The sequence below is a fragment of the Scyliorhinus torazame genome, chromosome 7 (assembly GCF_047496885.1).
Source record: "Scyliorhinus torazame isolate Kashiwa2021f chromosome 7, sScyTor2.1, whole genome shotgun sequence".
Taxonomy (NCBI): domain Eukaryota; kingdom Metazoa; phylum Chordata; class Chondrichthyes; order Carcharhiniformes; family Scyliorhinidae; genus Scyliorhinus; species Scyliorhinus torazame.
In genome coordinates this window covers 95,725,706-95,745,885 of record NC_092713.1, presented here as the reverse complement: position 1 = coordinate 95,745,885, position 20,180 = coordinate 95,725,706, and the positions used below count along the sequence as shown (strand labels likewise).

At 48.0% G+C, this 20,180-nt stretch overlaps 1 protein-coding gene across 9 annotated transcripts in view; it reads left to right on the top strand.

Moving 5' to 3' along the window:
- sgip1a (SH3GL interacting endocytic adaptor 1a) overlaps positions 1-20,180 on the top strand; it is a 396,400-nt gene that overhangs the window by 314,950 nt on the left and 61,270 nt on the right. For 6 of the 9 annotated variants that reach the window (XM_072511110.1, XM_072511103.1, XM_072511104.1 and 3 more), the window contains exons 13-16: positions 3,995-4,069; positions 4,941-5,438; positions 8,663-8,787; positions 13,054-13,180. In XM_072511110.1, the coding sequence (XP_072367211.1) occupies positions 3,995-4,069; positions 4,941-5,438; positions 8,663-8,787; positions 13,054-13,180 (825 nt within the window). The remainder of the gene's footprint in view (positions 1-3,994; positions 4,070-4,940; positions 5,439-8,662; positions 8,788-13,053; positions 13,181-20,180) is intronic. The other 3 variants (XM_072511109.1, XM_072511108.1, XM_072511107.1) reach the window with 1 other exon arrangement.

The following is a 20,180-nucleotide window of genomic DNA, read 5'->3' as shown; positions in this document are numbered from 1 at the left end:
CTTCCACCTGCTGTACTGGGACGGCTGTGTTGTGCGCACCAGTGAGTGTACCAGACGCCTCATCACTAAAGTGCCCAACCGAGGTGAGTGTTTCTGCGATGGTGGAGGGTGTTGGTGACAGCAGTGGCGTTGTGTCATGCTCTTCGTCCCACTCTGAGTCCATGGCACTTTGGGGTGGGGGTTCGTCTCCACCCATCCACTCTGAGTCACTGTCCGGTATTTCGTCTTCCTGGGTAGTGCTGTCCCGGGTAGGGCTTTCCTGGGCAGTGCTGTCCCGGGTAGGGGTGTCCCGGGTAATGGTGTCCCGGGTAGTGGTGTCCCGGGTAGTGGTGTCCCGGGTAGTGGTGTCCTGGGTAGTGGTGACCTGGGTAGTGGCGTCCTGGGTAGTGGTGTCCTGGGTAGTGGTGTCCCGGGTAGTGGTGTCCTGGGCAGTGCTGTCCCGGGTAGTGGTGTCCTGGGTAGTGGTGTCCTGGGTAGTGGTGTCCTGGGTAGTGGTGTCCTGGCTCGGATGTGACGGGGGCCTGTGGCTGCCCCCCTCGTCGCTGGGTGGTCGCTCCCGCACGTGACGGGGGTGTCGTCTCCCTGTTGCTCCAGGTCTCTCCGTCTCCCTTGGTGTGCGAGGGGCATCCTGCAGGCGTCGCATGCTAGAGGGTCCGGGTCTCTCTGTCTCCCGTGGCCTCCGAGGGGCATCCTGCGGGCGTCGCATGCTAGAGGGTCCGGGTTTCTCTGTCTCCCGTGGCCTCCGAGGGGCATCCTGCGGGCGTCGCATGCTAGAGGGTCCGGGTCTCTCTGTCTCCCGTGGCCTCCGAGGGGCATCCTGCGGGCGTCGCATGCTAGAGGGTCCGGGTCTCTCTGTCTCCCGTGGCCTCCGAGGGGCATCCTGCGGGCGGTCTGCATCTGCGGGGATGGGTGCCTGGACGTTTGGTCCTGCGATACACAATGAAGCATGCATGGTTAGACATCAGGCAGTGATCAGGTGATAAGGGGGAGGGGGATATAGGGGAGGGGGGATATGGAGATGGGCTGTCGGTGGCTCACTTGCTAGTACGCCCCCGACCTCTGCATCAGCAACCTCCCGGTCCTCAGGTCCGCCAACCAGTTCCAGGGCCCTTTCCTCGTGTTCGGTCAGTGGCCTCTCATCAGCGGGGCCTCCTCCAGTCCTCACATGCTCCCTATTGTTGTGTGCGCGCTTCTCCTGTGGGGGGGGGGGGGGTGGTGGCAGGGGTAAAAGGCAACACTGCTAGGCAGGTATATGAATGCACGCCATCGGTTGCGTGTGCATTGCAGAGGTTAAGGTTAGGGCTCACTTGGGGATATGGGGGATATGGGGGAGGGGGGATATGGGGGAGGGGGGATATGGGGGAGGGGGTATGGGGGAGGGGGGATATGGTGGATATGGGGGAGGGGGATATGGGGAGGGGGGATATGGGGGAGGGGGTTATGGGGAGGGGGATATGGGGGAGGGGGATATTGGGGAGGGGGGATATGGGGGAGGGGGGATATGGGGGAGGGGGGATATGGGGAGGGGGGATATGGGGGAGGGGGATATGGGGGAGGGGGGATATGGGGGAGGGGGGATATGGGGGAGGGGGGATATGGGGAGGCTCACCCTGCCTGCTCTGACGAGGTCGTTCACCTTCTTGTGGCACTGGGTGCCTGTCCGTGGTGTCAGGGCCACAGCGGTGACGGCCTCTGCCACTTCCCTCCACAGACGCCGGCTGTGGCGTGGGGCAACTCTGCGGCCGTGCCCGGGATACAGGGCGTCCCTCCTCTGCTCCACTGCGTCCAGGAGCGCCTCCACATCCCGTGACTCGAACCTCGGGGCTGAGCGGCGGCCAGCCATCCAGCCGGGTGTTCCGGTCGGGTGTTCCGGTCGGGTGGGGGGGAGCAGCGCGGCCTTATGAGCCGTCACGCCGTGCCGCGCGTATGATGCTGCACGGCGTCAACCATGTGCGCAAGCGCGGAACCCGTTATGTCGCTGCTAGCCCATTTCGGGCCGGAGACTTTCGACCCGTTTTTCCGACGTGACGCAAGTCGGATTTGCGCCGTTTTTTGCGCCGATCGGCGGATTTTGCGCCGATAACGGAGAATTTCGCCCCAGGCCTGTATCTCATACAATGAATGATAGTGTCAGAGGAGAAAGAAAAATAAGTGGTGGGTAATACTAACCCTGAGCTTGGAAGAAGCCTTTGATTTCTCTGCGTTGAACTTACCTCAATGCAGCCTCTCAAATACTACAAGGGTCCACAAGGTAAGAGTGAGAGACCTAGGTACCAGGCCTCCACTCTAGTCATGTGGTTGCTGAAATCATAAAAATCCTTGTGTCAGTGAGCCGATAGAACCCTAGTCATAGTTCCTTTGAAACACTGTGCCCTCATACAGAATGATTTGATGATAGCTGCCCAATCTACAAGCAGATTTTAAAATACGTTAATTATAAATGTTATTATTCTTTTTACTCCAAACAGTGTAAAACTCAACAAATAATGTTTCATTTTTGTTAAGATCCCTATAGAGACTGGTAACTGTAAAAAAATAGTGAACGACTAAAAAGATCATATGACAAGATTTCAAGACTTTTACTGTAACAAATTAAAAGCAACATTGACTAATGCTATTTTTGTAGGTAACTTGTACTTTAAACCACAGAAAAGACCCCTCATGTGACTTTTAAAGTGACTAATAATCCCACACCACAGTTATACTTTACTCTGTCCCTTCAGTGAATACCTTATTCTCTCTGCTCCCAATGGCCTACTTCTTTTTCCTCAGCAGGTAACATGTGATCCCCAAAATGACTTTTGAAGTGAGGGTGTCCTGGATATTCAACTCTCTAACCAAAGCTAGGTGAATCTTCCAGCCTAGTTTAAATCCTCACAAATGTGGTCTTTTCAATGGGCTCCCACCCTCCTTCTGCATAATAAAGACAGCATTCTCTCTACTTCAGGCGCAGGACTGGCTGCCTTGCTCTCTCATTCACTTTCTCATTTCTTTCATATTCTAGCAGAGTTCTTTGCCTTTGTGTGTTTCAGGGATATCTCAGAAAAACTTTATATCCTGATGTTGCAATAGGTTGCTATGGACTCTGCTGTTCTCAAAACCCATTACTGTGGTAACATGAATCACCTGGGCCCTGTACCAAGATAGAAATGCTAATAAGCTTTCCTCCTGACCACCACCCCCCCCACCACCCCCCCCCACCACCCCCCCCCACCCCCCCCCCACCACCCCCCCCCACCCCCCCCCCACCACCCCCCCACCACCCCCCCCCCACCACCCCCCCCCCACCCCCCACCCCCCCCCACCCCACCCCCCCCCACCCCCCCCCCCCCCACCCCACCCCCCACCACCCCCCCCCGACTGTATTCTAGCTTGGCATTAAATAGACAGTTTAAAGTATAACTGTTTATAAAACATAGAACATGCAGTGCAGAAGGAGGCCAGTCAGCCCAGCGAGTCTGCACTGACCCACTTAAGCCCTCACTTCCACCCTATCCCCGTATAATCCCTCCTAACCTTTTTGGTCACTAAGGGCAATTTATCATGGCCAGTCCACCTAACCTGCACGTCTTTGGACTGTGGGAGAAAACCAGAGTAAACCCACGCAGACACGGGGAGACTCTGCACAGACAGTGACCCAGCGAGGAATTGAACCTGGGACCCTGGTACTGTGAAGTCGCAGTGCTAACCACTTGTGCTACCGTGCAGCCTCACATTCCTAACACCAAACTAACAATATACCTACAGTCAGCCTAGATGTTCTTGCCATTGTCTGCAGGACATAAATTGTTGCACTTTCTTCCAGTTTAACAACTTGGGTTCCATTTTAACCTTTATCAACCAAGGCACCAAAGCTTGGTGTTGGGCAGAATTCAGAGTAGATCACATGACCCACTTAATTTCGCCATTTTACCCTAAATTAGACAACAGTCCCAAACCTTATAAATGATATATTTGTAATACTTCTTGGTTGTTTTGTGGTTCCCCCTTGCAGCTCCTCCTCCACTTCCTCCAAAAAATGTTCCAGCCACACCACCTCGCACAGGGTCACCACCGGCAGAGGATTCAGGTAGGGATTTGTAGTTTAGAGCTTTGTAACATTTAGCTGTAAAATAGTCAGCTTCTCACTTAACTACTTTGCAATCTTTTCAGTGGAACAAGCTTATATGGAGCAAACGCCAGCATAGACAGTTTGGGCTGAATGGCCTGTTTCTGTGGTGTAGGCTCGGTGTAACTATGAATAGCCATAAATTAAGATATAACACAATGGAAAACTACTGCTCTAATTGGAAATGACTTTATTTTCAGCCTATTTTATGTATATCTCAGTTCACACTTTCATATGAACAATTTTTCAAATTCTGTAGTACTTAACCTCGGTGGTTTCTTTGCTACTTCTCAATGTCTTTGTCGCAAGCCTTGAAGATCACCCAGTGCACTCTTAGTGCAGAACTGAGCTGTGCAGCCCAGCACAACCCCAGGTTCATCCTTGATGTGCTGTGTTAGCTGATTTCAGTCAGGGTAGTGAGGGTGCTACCAAAGATTTAGCATCTCTCGAGGAGAAGAATAAATCTGCCAATGTCCCACTGAAGTGTCTAGTGCCCCCTGCTGGAAAGTGCTTTTGTGGCTGTCGGATGAGGACATGCATTGCATGGTAGAATGTGCTGGCACTCACTATTTAGGCTTAGGTATGAAGAAAGGTTACTTGGACAAGGCACCGGAGGTCGCCAGTGCTTCCAGTGGGGCAGCATTTGGCAGAATGTTCGGGAAAATCAATTTCCTGCATTTCTTAAAAAAAAAGTTTCAAACCTTGTTCTTTGTTAATATTGAATTTTTCAGTCTTTTGACACAATGTATATGTTCTTGAGTTTTACTTTGTGTTTAATCTTTTGTTCTTTTGATTCCTGATTTTTTTTTCACTCTTGAATTTTGAACTTAAGACCACACTAATCTGAAAGGCACCAAATCAGACCTTGATGCAGCAACGCGGCAACCTTTACCGAAATCAGATCATGAGACTGTAGGGAATGACCAGGGCAAATCAGAGCCCCAGCCTGACAAACTGTTATCTATCAATGACCTGGATGACATTTTTGGCCCAGTTGTATCTCCCAGATCTGGAGTCGTCCTGTCGAAGAACAAATGGATCGATTGCTCTGATCAACCAGCCAGCGACGAGGTTTTACCAGTGGCTCTGAGTGAAAACAGGTGTCTCGATGCCCCTCTAAGTATTTCTGTACCTCTCGACCACGATGGGAGTGAGAAAAAATGTTCTGAGCAGGCTTTGGTCAAGTTCGAAAAGAGCGAGTCGTCCTCCTCCCTGAAAGAGCTCGCTATGGGGCAAAAGACCACGCCCCCTCCCCCTCCACCTCCTACCTACAGGACAGTGGTATCTTCTCCAGGACCCAGTTCAGGCAGTGGCGTGTCCAGCAGCAGTGGTACGTGGTGTTTGATTGAACACTGCACTAGCATGTCCACACTGGAGCCTGCCTTCACTGAGAAGCCTCAATGGCAGCAACAAGATTGGCTTCTTCCTGCTTCTGTCCTGTCGTATTTGTGCTGTTCCATTCTGTGCTAAGCTCTGCTATTTCTGTGTTCTTTTGAAGGCACGTGAGTCTGTAGTGACATTCCACCCACCCCTCCCCACAATAGCTTCACCTCTAACCTTTTATCGAAACTGGCCGACAGGTTCCTTTACAATATATATAATATTGCACAGCCTGCTGTGTGTACCAAGCATGCAACACATCAAGGAATTAAGAAAATCAGCATGAACTGAGAAATGTATTCCAGTGTTACTTTTTATGCATCATTTTGATGGCCCAATTGATAAATCAACAACTGCTCCGTTGCCCGAGTACGACAATTGGCCACCCACCCCTCTACCCACACCACAGGCTATGCCACAGGCTATGGGCAGGATATATTAACCAAGCTTCTAATTTCAAATTATCATCTAGTAACACTCTCTGCCACCCACCCGTCCACTAGACAAATCCACATATGTGAGTTTCTGATGAGGGCAGGATTAGGTGCACCAGCAGCACTCCCATAGTCTCATTACCTTTCATACCTCATTGCTCAAACTGAAATAATGGTCATTTGTATGAGGTGGTATAGTTTAAAAAAAACTTAGGAATATCTGGTATCAAATTCGCTGGAGAGATCGCTAAATAGGAATAAAACTGTGGTCAGTATAAGATTCCCTTTATGCAGTCCATACCCATGGTTATGTTGTTGATACGGCAGCAGGGTTTATGTGGGGACCACCAAACCTGAGATCTGTTCTCCCCTCTTTGAGTGCTGTTGCGTCCATTGGAGGGTCAATACTATAGAAGTCATGTTTCTTGTTTTCAACTGCAGCTCTGTGGGCTTACAGAAACATCATCAGAGACCCAAAACTCACAGCTCTATGACAAAATATAGGCCAGACCTTTCCAGCCATTCACACTGGTGGGATCGCAGGTTTCCCGGTGGTGGGTGGGTGGATTTAATGGGAAATCCCATTCACAGCGGGGGGACCAGAGGATCCCGCCAATGGCAGGCCACCTCCCATAGACAAGAAACATGCCGTGGGGAGTGCGGAAACCCCCCCATAATCTCTCATTTTCACTCCATTGCTGTCAGCGAAGCATTATCACTATCAATGGAACTTATTAACTGCAATAACAATGAACCTCCCCAATAGCTTGGTAGGTAATTGGTGTGGCACTAATCCATACTGACTGAAAAGGACCCAGGTTTGAACTCTGGCCTGTGTTGCTTTTATTGACTGCAGTGAAGAACTGAATGTCAGTTTTACCAACGCTAACAATTTATTCCTGAGTCCAGTGATTGGAAGAAACTTTTTTTAAATGAATGTGCTTCAGACAGGAAATTTAATGTAAATTTCCTGCATTAACCATGAGCAAATGGTGAATGTTGACAATGCTACAAACTTCACCTCTCCAAAACAACTTCCTGTCAGCCAATTTCCACCACCTCCCTCAGACCTCCCTGTTGTCTAATTAGATCACATCTATGTCTTGCTAAGTGCACATTTTCTCCATGGTTTATAACCATAAGAGGAGTTATGGTTATATAGCTTTTTTGTCCCAATGTTGCAGCTTTCATTAACCATTATTTGTTTGTATATCAATCTTCTTTCACAAACATAGATGATGGGGATGCGAATGAAAATGTCTACTCAATTGATGAAGAATTGCATTGCCTTTTTTGATGCTGGGTCATACAGACTAGTAAATTCCAGATTGTTTTGTGTTGAGTTAGCTGTTCACAGTTACGCTGTTAGAATTACCTGGTGTCCTTCAGCTGGGAGGAGAAAACTCGGGTATGGTTCCCATTCCTGATTGCTATCCTGTGAATTCTACTAGAAGGTAATGGGTGTAACTGGGAGATGGTGTAAGTGAGTGATAGGAAATGTACAGCAGATCAAATTTCCTCTTCCATTGAATTGGGTGGGAATGAATAGAAGGCTGGTTTGTATAATGAGCCGCTAAATCGATGTCATCCATTTTACACCATTGCCGAAAGTTGCAATTCTCCCCGCTCGTACAGTTTGTGAATATTGGATTTGGCAGTGATGCTGTTCACAGTTGAATAGTCTGCCAATACTTGCTTTTTTATCTCACATCTATGAAGAACAACAAGAATCAGCACATCAAAAGAGGAGGGGAAAAAAAGTGAATCAATTGAAAAGAACTGATAAAGTTTTGCCCTAGCTTGAAGCCAGCTTGAAAATTAAGGTGCAAATCCAAAGCAAAAATATTGTACTTGCCAGTAAAGCGGCCTTAAATTTGAGTCATGCTTTAAAGTGTGCATCCATCATAGGAAACCCCTTTCAAAAAAAATTCAAACACAGAGGAACAAGAGTTTTACTCACTTATCCCCTTGAGTCTGTTCCATTATTCAACAAGGCCATACAAGGCCATAGTCTGTGATCTGGTGAGAGAGAGTTCCAAACTTCTACCATCTTTTCATGAAGTGTCCCCTAATTTAAGTCTTGAAAGATCAGGCTCTAGTTTTTTGACCAGGCCCCTGAACTCTAGATTCTTGAACTAGTGGAAACAGATTCTCCCCATATACCCTATACCCTACCCTTAATATCTTGAATACTGCAAACAAATCACCCGTTAACTTTCTGAATTCCGGGCAATACTTTGTTTCCCCCCTCATAGCTTAGACTTCAGGTAGCATTCTATTAAATCTGGACGCGCACCCTCCAAGCCCAATATGTTCTTCCTCAGGTAGCTCTTGAGGAAATACAAGAATTTCAATATCTAATTTCCTAACCTGGTTTATAGTGTTATTTTTCTTGACGCTGATGTAATAATTGTGTTCAGTTAGGTATTTGAATAGTCTTCCGGCATGTACCATACTGACTGATGAATCATGAACAAAGAATGGCCAATCTTGCAATGTAGTAGAGCGCCACCAACACTGCTGGGTGGGAGAGGGGGGGGAGGGGGGGGGTGGGGGGGTGGGGGGGGGGGGGTGGGGGGGGGGGGGGGAGAGGGGGGTGAAATTGATCAGACAGGGTCAAAAGAAGCTTTAAAAAGTTTTATCTGGATTTTTTTATGGGCCAAGAGGAACACGAGCTCCCTCCTGCTGAGGCTTCCTCCATGACTTGTAATAATTTTAAACCATGTCTACTTATTTTTAGGTTCTTCATCTCCTGCCCGTCCAGCTACACCATCGGGCTTGACCAGTAACACTCCTCCACCTCCACCACCTCGCCCTCCATCACGGCCTAAACTGCCTCCAGGAAAGCCTGGTGTTACCGACATGGTATGTTTTAGTGTGTTCCTGTCATATTCAAGATAAGCATGCAACAGAAAGAGATTGTTAAATGTCCCACTCAGAAGCTACAGAGAGAAAGCCATTTCTTGCACTTGGTCTCTTTGTGGTTCAGAGCCACACAGTCCAGTGAACTGGGCAGCGATAGCTTACTAAAAGGCAGAATACTTTTCTGACAATCTTTAAACATAGGCATATCAGCTATTCCTCATAAGTATGTGGGTGAAGTCCAGTCATATCCAGTCATGATATTGGCTCTGCGTTACAATTAAGACATGGGGCCAGTTTTTACTAGTGAGGTGGCCAGCTCAAGTTGTGAAATTTCTAATCCTGGGAAAATGTGTCCCGAATGGTGCCATTTTCATTCTGTGGGCGATGGTGGTTGCAGATGGAGTCAGATCGAAGTTGGCCATGATTTAAAACGCACGCCTCAGTTCTCAGGGACCTTGTCCCAATGTTTTGTGAAATATTAGGCCTTCTAGCCCTCACCCCTCACCCCGCCCCCCACCCACTCCTCATGCCCCACCCATGGATCAAAATCTCTTGCGTTCCTTCAATATGGCCTCTTGTGTGCACATCCACCATTTGTGGCCTTCAGCTGCTTAGAGCCCAAGCTCCGGAATAACCTCCCTAAACCTCTCTCTATTAAGATGACCCATTAAAACCTATCTCTTCGGCTAAGTTTCTGGTCACTTGTCCTAACTTTAAAAACACAAATTTGAGATGTGGGTGCTATTGGGAAGGCCATTAATTGCCCATCCCTATTTGCCGAAAAGCCACCTTTAAGCACCACTGCAGGCATGTGCATTCTAGTTTTTTCTATAGTTTTTGATATGACTGGGAGGCTTGTTAGACCATTTCAGAGGAGAGTTTAGAATCACATATGGGACAGGTCAAGAAAGGGCAGCAGGTTTTCTTTTCTCAAAGACATCAATGAAGCAGTTGGGTTTTTAATGACAATCTGCTAGTTTCATATCCACCATTAATGAGCAGCTTTTTAATTCCAAATGTATTTAATTAAAATTCCCCAGCTGCCTTTGTGGGATTTGAACACACAGCTCCGGATTATTGGAAGAAGCTTCATGATTACTAGTATAACCACTATGCTGCTGTAACCTTAATTTCTCTTCACGTGGCTCAGTGTCAAACATGTTTTTATAATGTCCATGTAAAGCACCTTGAAATACTTCCTACGTTAAAAAATGCAACTTGTTTTTGTGGAGAAAGAAGACCGGGTCTCCGTATGGCTCTATCTGTCAACTTAGCAGCAAGGGCAAGCTTCCTCTCGGCCTCTTAAATTAGTCTAAAGTGGATGCAAGTTTTACTTACGTTTTACAGTACATCAGTTCACTCTGGTTTTCTGTACACTTAGGCTAGGCTAGGTGTCCCTTTTGCCCATCTGAAATGTATCAAAGTGTTCCTCATTGGCAATAGAAACTGCTTTAAGTACCCAAGGTTATTTTTAACCTCTTCTATCATCTAGTTTTACAAAACACTTTAGCATTGACTCTTGTTATTGATTTTTGTAGAAAAGAAATTTGGGAATATTTTTCTTCTGTAACAATAAGGTGTATACAGAACTTAAATTAATAAATTATCTGTGAATCCATTGGGAATTCATATGTAATTGAACTGCCCAACACCCCCATGGCTCCTCAAGCCCCTATGGTGCCTCATGCCCCTCTGCCAATCTATACCCTTCTAACTACCCCCCTCCCAATGGCCCATCATGCATTTATACAAAGCTATGGCATGTCCATGCCCATTTACCCATTATACATGGCAAATAAACACAGTAAAAGTGACAGTGGAGATCAGAGAGCCAGAACTGCAAATCAAGCAATGTTTTCCCTGGGGCTCAATTGTATTAGTACTCTAATGGAAGTCTAAACTCTCAGAATACATGCTGAGGCTTGGCAGAGTACCCAGACATCCAGCAAACTGTTGAATCACCAGAGCCCCAAGAAGAAAATTCTTGATTGACAGCTCTGGGTAACTGATCTCTGTTGTCAATTTCACAATGATTAATAACACAAAATTAAGATATTCCAAGGGTTTTCAGTTTCTGTTATTGATACATTAAAGGGACTGGATGATGACACTTCTATTTCTGTTAAGAAAAATACTTTTTTTTACATAGTGGAAATAAATAAATTAATGACTTTTTAAATAAATGCCATTACACAACCTATTGTCCCTATAGGGTTCTTTGGTTCTGTAGAGTGTATTGTGGATCAGTGGGCATGGAAGTGCCATTGTTTAGCATAGGCAGCATGAGGAGTCATAGGGGGTCAGTGGGAGCATGAGGTGTTATGAATGGGGCATGCGAAGACTGTGGAGGGTGAGAGTAGTGTGAGGAGTATTTTGATTTTAATTGGGACGAAGATCCATAGCACTGAGGTGGGCCTTTTAAACAGCCCATCCTGCCACCCACCAGTCCCTGTGGGTGCCTCTGACCTCTTTCCCAGATTAGCTGACCCAATTCCAGCCTACTGTCACCCTCTGGCAATGAAGATCCCAGGCTTGCCGATCTCTGTCCTCCCTTAATACTGGCCTCTGTCACTTCCTCAATTCTCTCCAGCACTGGCAGCTATGCCTGCGTACTGAACCCTGAAATTCCCTCCCTCTATCTCTCCACTTCCTTATCCTCCTTTAAGATGCACCTTAATTCTTACCTATTTGATGAAGATTTTGGTCAACATCTGGTTATGTGTTTGTCTAAGCTCCTGTGAAGTAGCATGAGATATTTTACTGCTATATAAACACAGGTTGTCATTGTTGTTGAATAACTTGTCATGTGCATCTAATGTTATCATTTCAATCTTGGTCCATTGTACATCTGCTGATTCCAGTTAGAATCGCAATAGGGGTGAATTTGGCTCGAGTATTCCTGGTTTTTTTAAAGTATTTTTATTTAAAATGTTAGCATGAACAAACCCCCACCCCCGGCAACAGCCCTTCTGGCTCTCCAAAATGCAAAATAAACAAACCCCATCTCTTGTGGAACCCCTCATTTACCCCCCTTAGGTCAAATCTCACCTTCTCAAGATGTAAGAACTCCATTAGATCCCCAGTCACGCTGAGGCACAGGGTAGAGAAGCTGACCTCCACACCAACCAAAACCACCTGCGAGTGATCAATGAGGTGAAGTCTAAAACATCTGCCCCCGCTCCCATCTGCAACTCTGGCAGGTCCGACACCCCAAATATGGGCCCCAGGGGACCTGGCTCCAAATCCACATGCAGGATCGGCGATATGATGCTGAAAAATGACCCCAAACGTTTCTCCAATTTCGGGCAGGACCAGAGCATGTGCACATAACTAGCTGGACCACTCCCATACTGCTCGCAAGTACCCTCTACCCCCTCAAACAGCCGGCTCATCCTTAACTTCATCAAATGCACCCTGTGCACCACCTTCAACTGTACCAATCCCAGCCTCACGCACAAGGTTGAGGCATACACCCTCTGCAGCACCTCACACAACAGTCCCTCCTCCAGTGCCGTCCCCAACTCCTCCGCCCAATTGACCTTAACCCCCCCCCCCATAGACACTTTATCCTCCTCCAAAATCCTCCCATGAATCGCCGAGACGACCCCACCTTCCAACCCCATTACCAACAGCACTTCTTCCAACAATGAGGGCCAGGCGCTATCGGAAAGGCGGAAAAACCTTTCTAGCAAAGTCCCGCAGTTGCATATACCGAGAACTCTACTCACGCAGAAACCCAAACTTCCCCTCAACTTCTCCACGTTTGCAAACCTCCCCTCCAAAAACAAATCCTTTATCTCCTTCACCCCTCCCTCATCCCAGCCTCACAACCTTGCATCCATCCTCCCGGGTTCAGATTCCCGCTCGAGTATTCCTTAATTATCAAAATATTCAGCCAATGTTTCTGCTCCTGATTTCTTCTCAGTGATTCTGTGTTTGAGGTAGTGGATAAAGTTAACATCGGGCTTGGCTGTGATGCTAATCACAGTTCAATAATCTGAAAACACTCATTGTCTTGGCTCACATACAAAGTAAGTTGACTTGAAGTTCTGGAGGACTGCCAGTAACCACGGAACTACAAGAGAGGAAATAGGAAGACTAATTAGTATAATTTCAAGCTTACTATGGGTTTCATTGCTTATGTCTTACGAATCTCATGAACAAAATGATGAAATGTTTATTTAGGAACTTGATGTGGTAATGTATAATTTGATCTGCATTAAGGCACAATTCAATAACCAGCGATTTTTTGTTTGTGTTTTGCAGTCCAGGTCTTTTAGTCCTCCAATACATTCATCTAGCCCTCCTCCCGTAGCACCATTAGCTCGAGCAGAAAGCACTTCCTCCATATCTTCGACGAACTCACTGAGTGCAGCCACCACTCCTACAGTCGGTAAAATATTCTCCTTGACCTTTCTTTATGTGTCAGTACATTTAAAACATGTAATAAATGCTGCTGTTTGACTTCAGGAAGCTATTTTCAAAGTTTTTTTAAAATATGGCTGTCTTCTTTCATGTTCCTGCACACATACAAGCCTGAAAACAGTTCTTAATCTCTACGTGTTAACAATATATTCGGTGAGATTCTTCAGTCCTCCAGCCACATGTTTCTCGACGGCGTGCCAATTGCTGGTGGCGGGATTCTCTCATCCCGCAACATGTCAGTGGGATTTCCCAATGAAGCCACCCCGTGCCACTGGGAAACCCAGCCAGCGGTAAAATAGAATTCCAGCGATTAACTCCAGCCTGTCCTGAGTTTAGTTCAGTGGCAATAGGGTCGTTGCGATTTGCCTCAACACCACCTAGGTTAAATAATGGGGAACAGTCCTCTGTCCCTCACTGTTTCCTGTCAACTCCTGATTGCTATACAGTGACTCCAGTTGGAAAGTGTATGTGTGTAAATCTAGTTGATGTGGACAGAATCTGGCTGGATGTGATGACCACGGTCGATTAGCCAGTTGGTACTTAAATCCTGTTTGGGTTCACAGAATGGTCTATCGAATAATGTGCCAAAGTGCAATCAACATTTGTGGATCCATAACCAATCTAAATTCAGTACCTTATGGCAAAAACTAGATGTCTTCCCCCCAAAAAAAGATTCTTGAATTTAAATACAATATACAGGAAATATTGTGGAGTTTGCACATTCTCCCTGTGTCTGCATGGGTTTCACCCCCACAACCCATCTTGTGCAGGGTAGATGAATTGGCCACGCTTAATTGCCTCTTAATTGGAAAAGAAAACCTGGGTACTCTAAACTTATAAAATAAAAAAATACATTTTAATAATATATCCAGGAAATATTTTTCATTCTCATATTGAGGGTGATCATCATGCAGCACAAGAACAGTCAGCAGGCGGCTGTGATAAACTCATATAATTTGATAAGCACTGATTGGAATTTATCTTACTGAGTGATTGCTGCTTCGGAATATTATAAACTAGTTCATCCACTTGGATTAGCACACAATTGTGTGTGTTCTGTATTGCATATGTGTGCACGGGTTAGAAAGGAACTGATTTAACTAAATGTTAGATGTATTAATGCCCATACTTGCAAAGTATTTTCTTTTTTTTTAAAATATTTTTATTGAAGCATTTGCAAAATCTTTATAACAATAACAAACAAAATAATAATAACATAAACATCAACATGGTAACTAGACATTTCCCACCCAACCCCTTCTGTACATCCCGTAACCATATTGCACCTACCCTATTCTTGTGGTTGCTGAAATCATAAAAATCCAAGTGTCAGTGAGCCGATAGAACCCTAGTCATAGTTCCTTTAATTAGAAATCCTTCCTTTGACAGAATGAGGATGGGATTCTCCCCTTTCCGACGCCAAAATCGTATTCGGCGAACGGGTGGAGAATCCCTTTTGATGCCGAAATCGGGGGTGGCGCCCACTCCAAAACGGAATCATTGGTGAGTATGCCTCACGCCGTTGGGTCGGCCTCAGGACGTCACCTGAAGGCCCTTCCCCGTTGCTCCACCCCCGATGGGCTGATTTCACGACAGCGTGGATCACTTGTGCTCTTGAGTTTTCATCATCCTCGTATGGCGCCGCCACAGTCGGGGGGGGGGAGGGGGAGGGGGAGCCGTTCCGCTGGCCGGGGATGGGGGGGCTTTGGCGGGGGCTGGGGGGACTGGTGGGGGGGTGGTTCAGGGTGACGAGGGGGATTACAGGGGGGCAGTATCTGGCAGGCCAGGTCCGTGCGCGGCCATTGTCATGGTGTACGGTGCGACCATGGACCCAGCAATTCTCCAGCCGTTTCTGTCGGGAATGTCAGGGGTTTTACGTGGCGCGGCTGCTAGCCCCCACCGGGCGGCGCATGGGGCGCCGCCGACCTTTTCATCGTAAAACTAGACACTTCCTCTGGATTTGGCTCAAAATCGGAGAATCCAGCCCTGGATCTGTCAGCCCACCTGCCTTCCCTGATTGTTCAGGGAAACCAGAGTGGGATGCTAATATGTGGCTTTCGGAACTCCCAACCATTAGTGAATCAAGCCCCTGACCCGCAAATAGTCCCACTGTTCAGACAGGGTTTAGGTGCAGAGGATTTCAGCCATAGTTGTGCAATGGTCAATTGGCAGCTCCTCTGGAAGACATACCCCAGCCAGCAAGGAATCAATGATTTCAGTGGAAAGATAAAAAACTGGTGGAAAACCAAAAGAGAGAAAAAAATTAAAATAATCTTCTCGGATTAACCCCAACTGCTTTGAGATTTATAGCAGCTACTCTACAAGTAACTGGACAATCCCGTGCTAATATCAAAGACTTTTATCTTATAATTCTGTTCGGTTTGCTTGTTCCAGAGAAATTGGTCAGTCGTTATACTGGCCGATATTCACCATTTGAGAGACTAAGTGTTGTCGCTGGGACTGAATTGAGTGGGATTTGTGTTCCATTGCCGCCGCCATCTGATTCACTGATGCCGGTACTGGTGCTGGAGAGCCTGTCAAGCTGGAGCTGCTTATAAGCACTCCACTCCACTCTCATTCCAGCCAAGAAGATGGCACAGAGGAGACCAGCCCCGACGTTCTCCGAGGCGAATCTCGATTAAATGCTGGATGCGATAGAGGAGAGGAGGGAAACCCTTTTCACCAGGGTAAGCAGCAGTCTCAAGCGCACCATCCTGAACCGGGCCTGGGAGGAGTTGGCAGAGGCGGTGAGTGCTGGCAGCCTCACCGGAATGACCCACATGTAAAGCCAGAAGAAGATGAACGACCTCCTTAGGGCAGCTCAGGTGTGTCCCACCTCTGTGCCACAGACATCACTCCTGTCCCTCACGCCTCACCTCACCTCCCCCCCCCCCCCCCCCCCCTCACCCCCATTCCCATAGAGGCCAACCAAAGCCCACCTGCCTGCATCTCCCTTACATCCCACCATTCATCGAACCCCAACACCTGTGTTTTTCTATTTGGTTAGGTGCCTTGCACACACATGCCACCAGTTGCAGGCCCCCAGTGTAACTCGTCGCCATGTGTCTCACCATGTCCTTTATCTGTCCCCTAGGACAAGGCAGCCCATAATCAGAGAGAGCAAGAGAAAACCAGCAGGGGCATAGTGGACCTCAGAGCACAGACCCCCAAGGGGCAGAGGGCACTGGAGTCAGCCGGAGAGCACGATGAGAGGGCTATCTCCATGGCGGAGGTGGCCATGCAGCAATCAAGTGAGCCCCTAATGCAAAATTATGTCCCTGTAGCAAGGGAGTTGCCCCTCCCCCACAGACCACTCCTTCCTGAGATCTCACCAGGTCTCTTGCCTTTTTTCTTGTAGGATCACCATCAGACGAGGCCGTGCCGTAAAGAGTACCTCGCTCCTAGCCAGATCCCCAGCACAGAAGACATCGGCTTCTTGTCACTGCTGTCGCCTGAACCCTCCACTATTGCAGAGACTATCATCTCGGTGGGGAATTTTAGTGGTGAGGATCCTGGGTCACCTTCTGGTGTCCACATCAGGTGGAGGTTGGGACTCTTGAGGGAACGGGTGCTAGGAGGGCTGGGTGATCCCAGGAAAGAGCTGCAGTCCAGTCAAGTATTGCACTTCTGGAAAGTATGGTCTCGCGACTGGTACAGATGCAAACACAGCCAGGATTTACAGGAGGGGTTGTCAGCAACTTTCCAGTGTCTGCAGGGGCAGCTGGAGGAGTCCAACCACCTTCAGATGCAGGCGATTATGCCGACAATCCGTGGTACACAGTCCAACACTGAACGGGTGGCATCCCCGACAGTAGCCTTGGGTCAAGAAGACAGGGCCATGGATCAAGACGTCTAAGGCATGGGGCACACTCTGCGGCTGATGGCTGAGGCGCTGGCCAGGGGAGCCCAGTCACAGGCGGACACGTCTCGTGCCCACATGGATGTTGATGCGGCGCTACCCAATCATAAAGGGTCAGAGTTGAGGGCATCAAGAGAATTGGTCGGGTGCTGGCTGACCTGGGCCAGTCACAAAGGGACAGATCAGAGGTGCAGAGGCTCATGGCACAGTCTCAGAGGGACATGACCAAGGCAATGAGGGACATGACTCACTTGTTGAGGGTGCGATCCCAGTCTCAGTGTTCCATGTTTGAGGGTATCAAGATCCTGGTTCAGACGAGGGCCGGCCACCAGGACTGGTACTAGAACACTGCAACGGTTCTAAATCCCGCCCCCCCCGCCCGCCCCCCCCCCCTCCCCCCCACCTGACACTGGCGATTCTCATGGTCAGCGGGCAGAATAAGGTGATACATCGTTACTTGTGACACCTGAAAGTCGGCCATACATATCCAGGTCCAGGCCCTCCAGAGGACGGTCGCCAAAGAGATCTCCGGTTAGAGGGCGAGAAAAGCAGCAGGCAGCCTCCATGTCTGATGTGCTGTCCGGGTTACCTAGTGGGAGCGGTTGGCCAACTATGATAAGAAAGTTAGATACCAGTTAAGTTGGCATGGGTTCAACACGTACGTGAGAGTCATGTCCACGGGACGATAGTGACTTGCTGTGAGATGGGTTCTGGTGTTCCTCATCGTTTGACAAAGTTTGACTCCTGCCTTTAGGATCACATTCACTATCTGCCTGGGTTGTCCCTGCATGTATGCTGGCCCTCCATCTCACAAGCCTGAGGGGGTGGGGTGGGGGGTTGGGGGCGGTTATGGAGATGTTGAGCATTGACGGGTTATTCACTAGTTAAGCCTCATACTTCTGCTCCTATTCCATGCCACCTCTCCAAGGGTGACCCCAGGTGGAACGTTCAAGTGTCCTGGAGGCCCTGCCACACCACCACCCACTCTACACCCAGTCCAGCCTTAACAACCTTCAGACAGAGGATTGAGGCAAGTCGTAACCAACTCGAGCCTCACCAACTGGCCCCTGCTCTTTTGGGATAGGCTTCTCTTGTGCATGGACCTCCCTGAGCAGACCCTGTACCTCCACCCTCCAGTTAGATAGCAAGCATAGTTTGCTGTACTCCAAAATTAATTCTCTGCAGGGGGTGAAAAGAAAAGACATGTTGGCAAGATGAGTATTTCCTTGCCCATCCAAATCCAACAGGTGACATGGTGACCCTGAGTTGTACTTCATTACCACCCTCTACATGTCCCCCCCTCCAAACCCACCCCCACCCCTCGCCATCCCCACACTACATCCCTGTCCCCATCAGTGAGTAGCACCGGGCCTGTGATGTGGGGGCCTCTATGCTCACCACCCATCCCTGTCAACAATGCTACCGGTGGCTGCCACCACCCATGTCAGGGATAGGCTCTGTGACCCCTGCTTAGCTGCAGTGTGATGTGAGTCCACGCAGGTTGTTACAACCTGTCCGGGGGCAGGATGGATGGGAGCAGGAGCGCAGTGGGCAAGCAGGGCTCGGAGACAGCTGGTGGTCCTGAGGTGTGTGTGACATCCGCCTGAGAGGGGCGGAGCATCGTGGAAGGGCGGAACATACTGTGTCCAACCTGATAATTACATTTAACTACATGAAAATGCCGGTTTTGCATGCCCCCACTGGCATGGGGCGCGAACCTCATTTTCGCTGCCAGGGAGGGACCGGAGCACAGCACCCCAATCGTGCACCTCGATTTGTGTACCCAGCCTCGCGAGGCAGAGAATCTAGCCCACTGTTCACACTCTCCCTGCTGAGAACAGCTAACATAGCACAGACTGTGAATGGAATTTGGATACGCCAGCATAATGCAGCACTGTTATTGTTTCAGTCATTGGACTCGAGCTTAAACCACATTTTAGTTAATTCAGTTTATGTGAAGTTGTGAAATGTATTCAGATCTCTTCAAGCAAATGATTTATGACTTGGATTTTCCAAAATATAACCTGCAGTAGGAAAGCGAAAACGTTTTCAAACAATAATTTTGTGAACTTTTTTTAAAATTCCTTCGGCACCCTACCAACCTATCTTGTGTGAATTGATTTATGTGTTTCATGCTTCCTCTTTTAAAAACAAATTAAACCGTGCTTTTGTGTCAGTTGGATCAGATACTGGTGTTGGTATTTGGAATTCTGTGCGAAACACCCACAGGGAGCAGAAGATAATTTACAATAACGAGCACAAAGGCTCAGGAGGGGATGTTAACTCATTCATACCCCATCTACTTATAATCAAATTGTATGGTTTTGAGAGTGATGATCTGGCAGTGATCTGTGCGTACATTCCACCCATTACAGGATGCGATCAATATGTGGGAGTTTGTGATTTACAGCCATGACAGCCTGACTGCCATGAATTCTGCTGTCTGCTTTGGCCAACCCTGGCTAGAAGTAGATTAATCCTGAATCACCCACACATTGTCAATATAAAAGAATCATGAAACCTTTGCCTCTCTCTTACTGTCATACTCACAAATTCAGTCCCGTTTGCTCTTTCGCGATTGTGACCCAAAAGGGTTACTGGGTTATGGGGATAGGGTGGTGTGGGCTTGAGTAGGGTGCTCTTTCCAAGAGCCAGTGCAGACTCGATGGGCTGAATGGCCTCCTTCTGCACTGTAGATTGTATGTATGAAGGAGCTGTGCTCCGAAAGCTAGTGACTCCAAACAAATATAAATGAGTTATTGTGCAGTTCCCATTCTGTCCTTCCACCCTTTCTTTTTCCATTTAGATTCTCTCTCTCTCTTTTCTCTCCTTCCATCCATTTTGAATCCATTTAGAATTGCCATTCTAATTTACGAAACCCGATGATCATAACAATCTCTGCGTTACTCTTGTCCTATCATCTGATGTGAACTTCAGTCGGTTGCTGGAGATTTCATTTATTCTTCCTGTCTTTCCATCCTTGCAGTGCTTTACCAAATACCTGGCCAGAATTGTACGTTGCTCGGGCAGGCGCGGCCCGACCTGGGAGCGTGTGAAATCGCTGGAAAAGATGGGGACCCTCACCCCGCTGTCATCATGCACTCGTCCA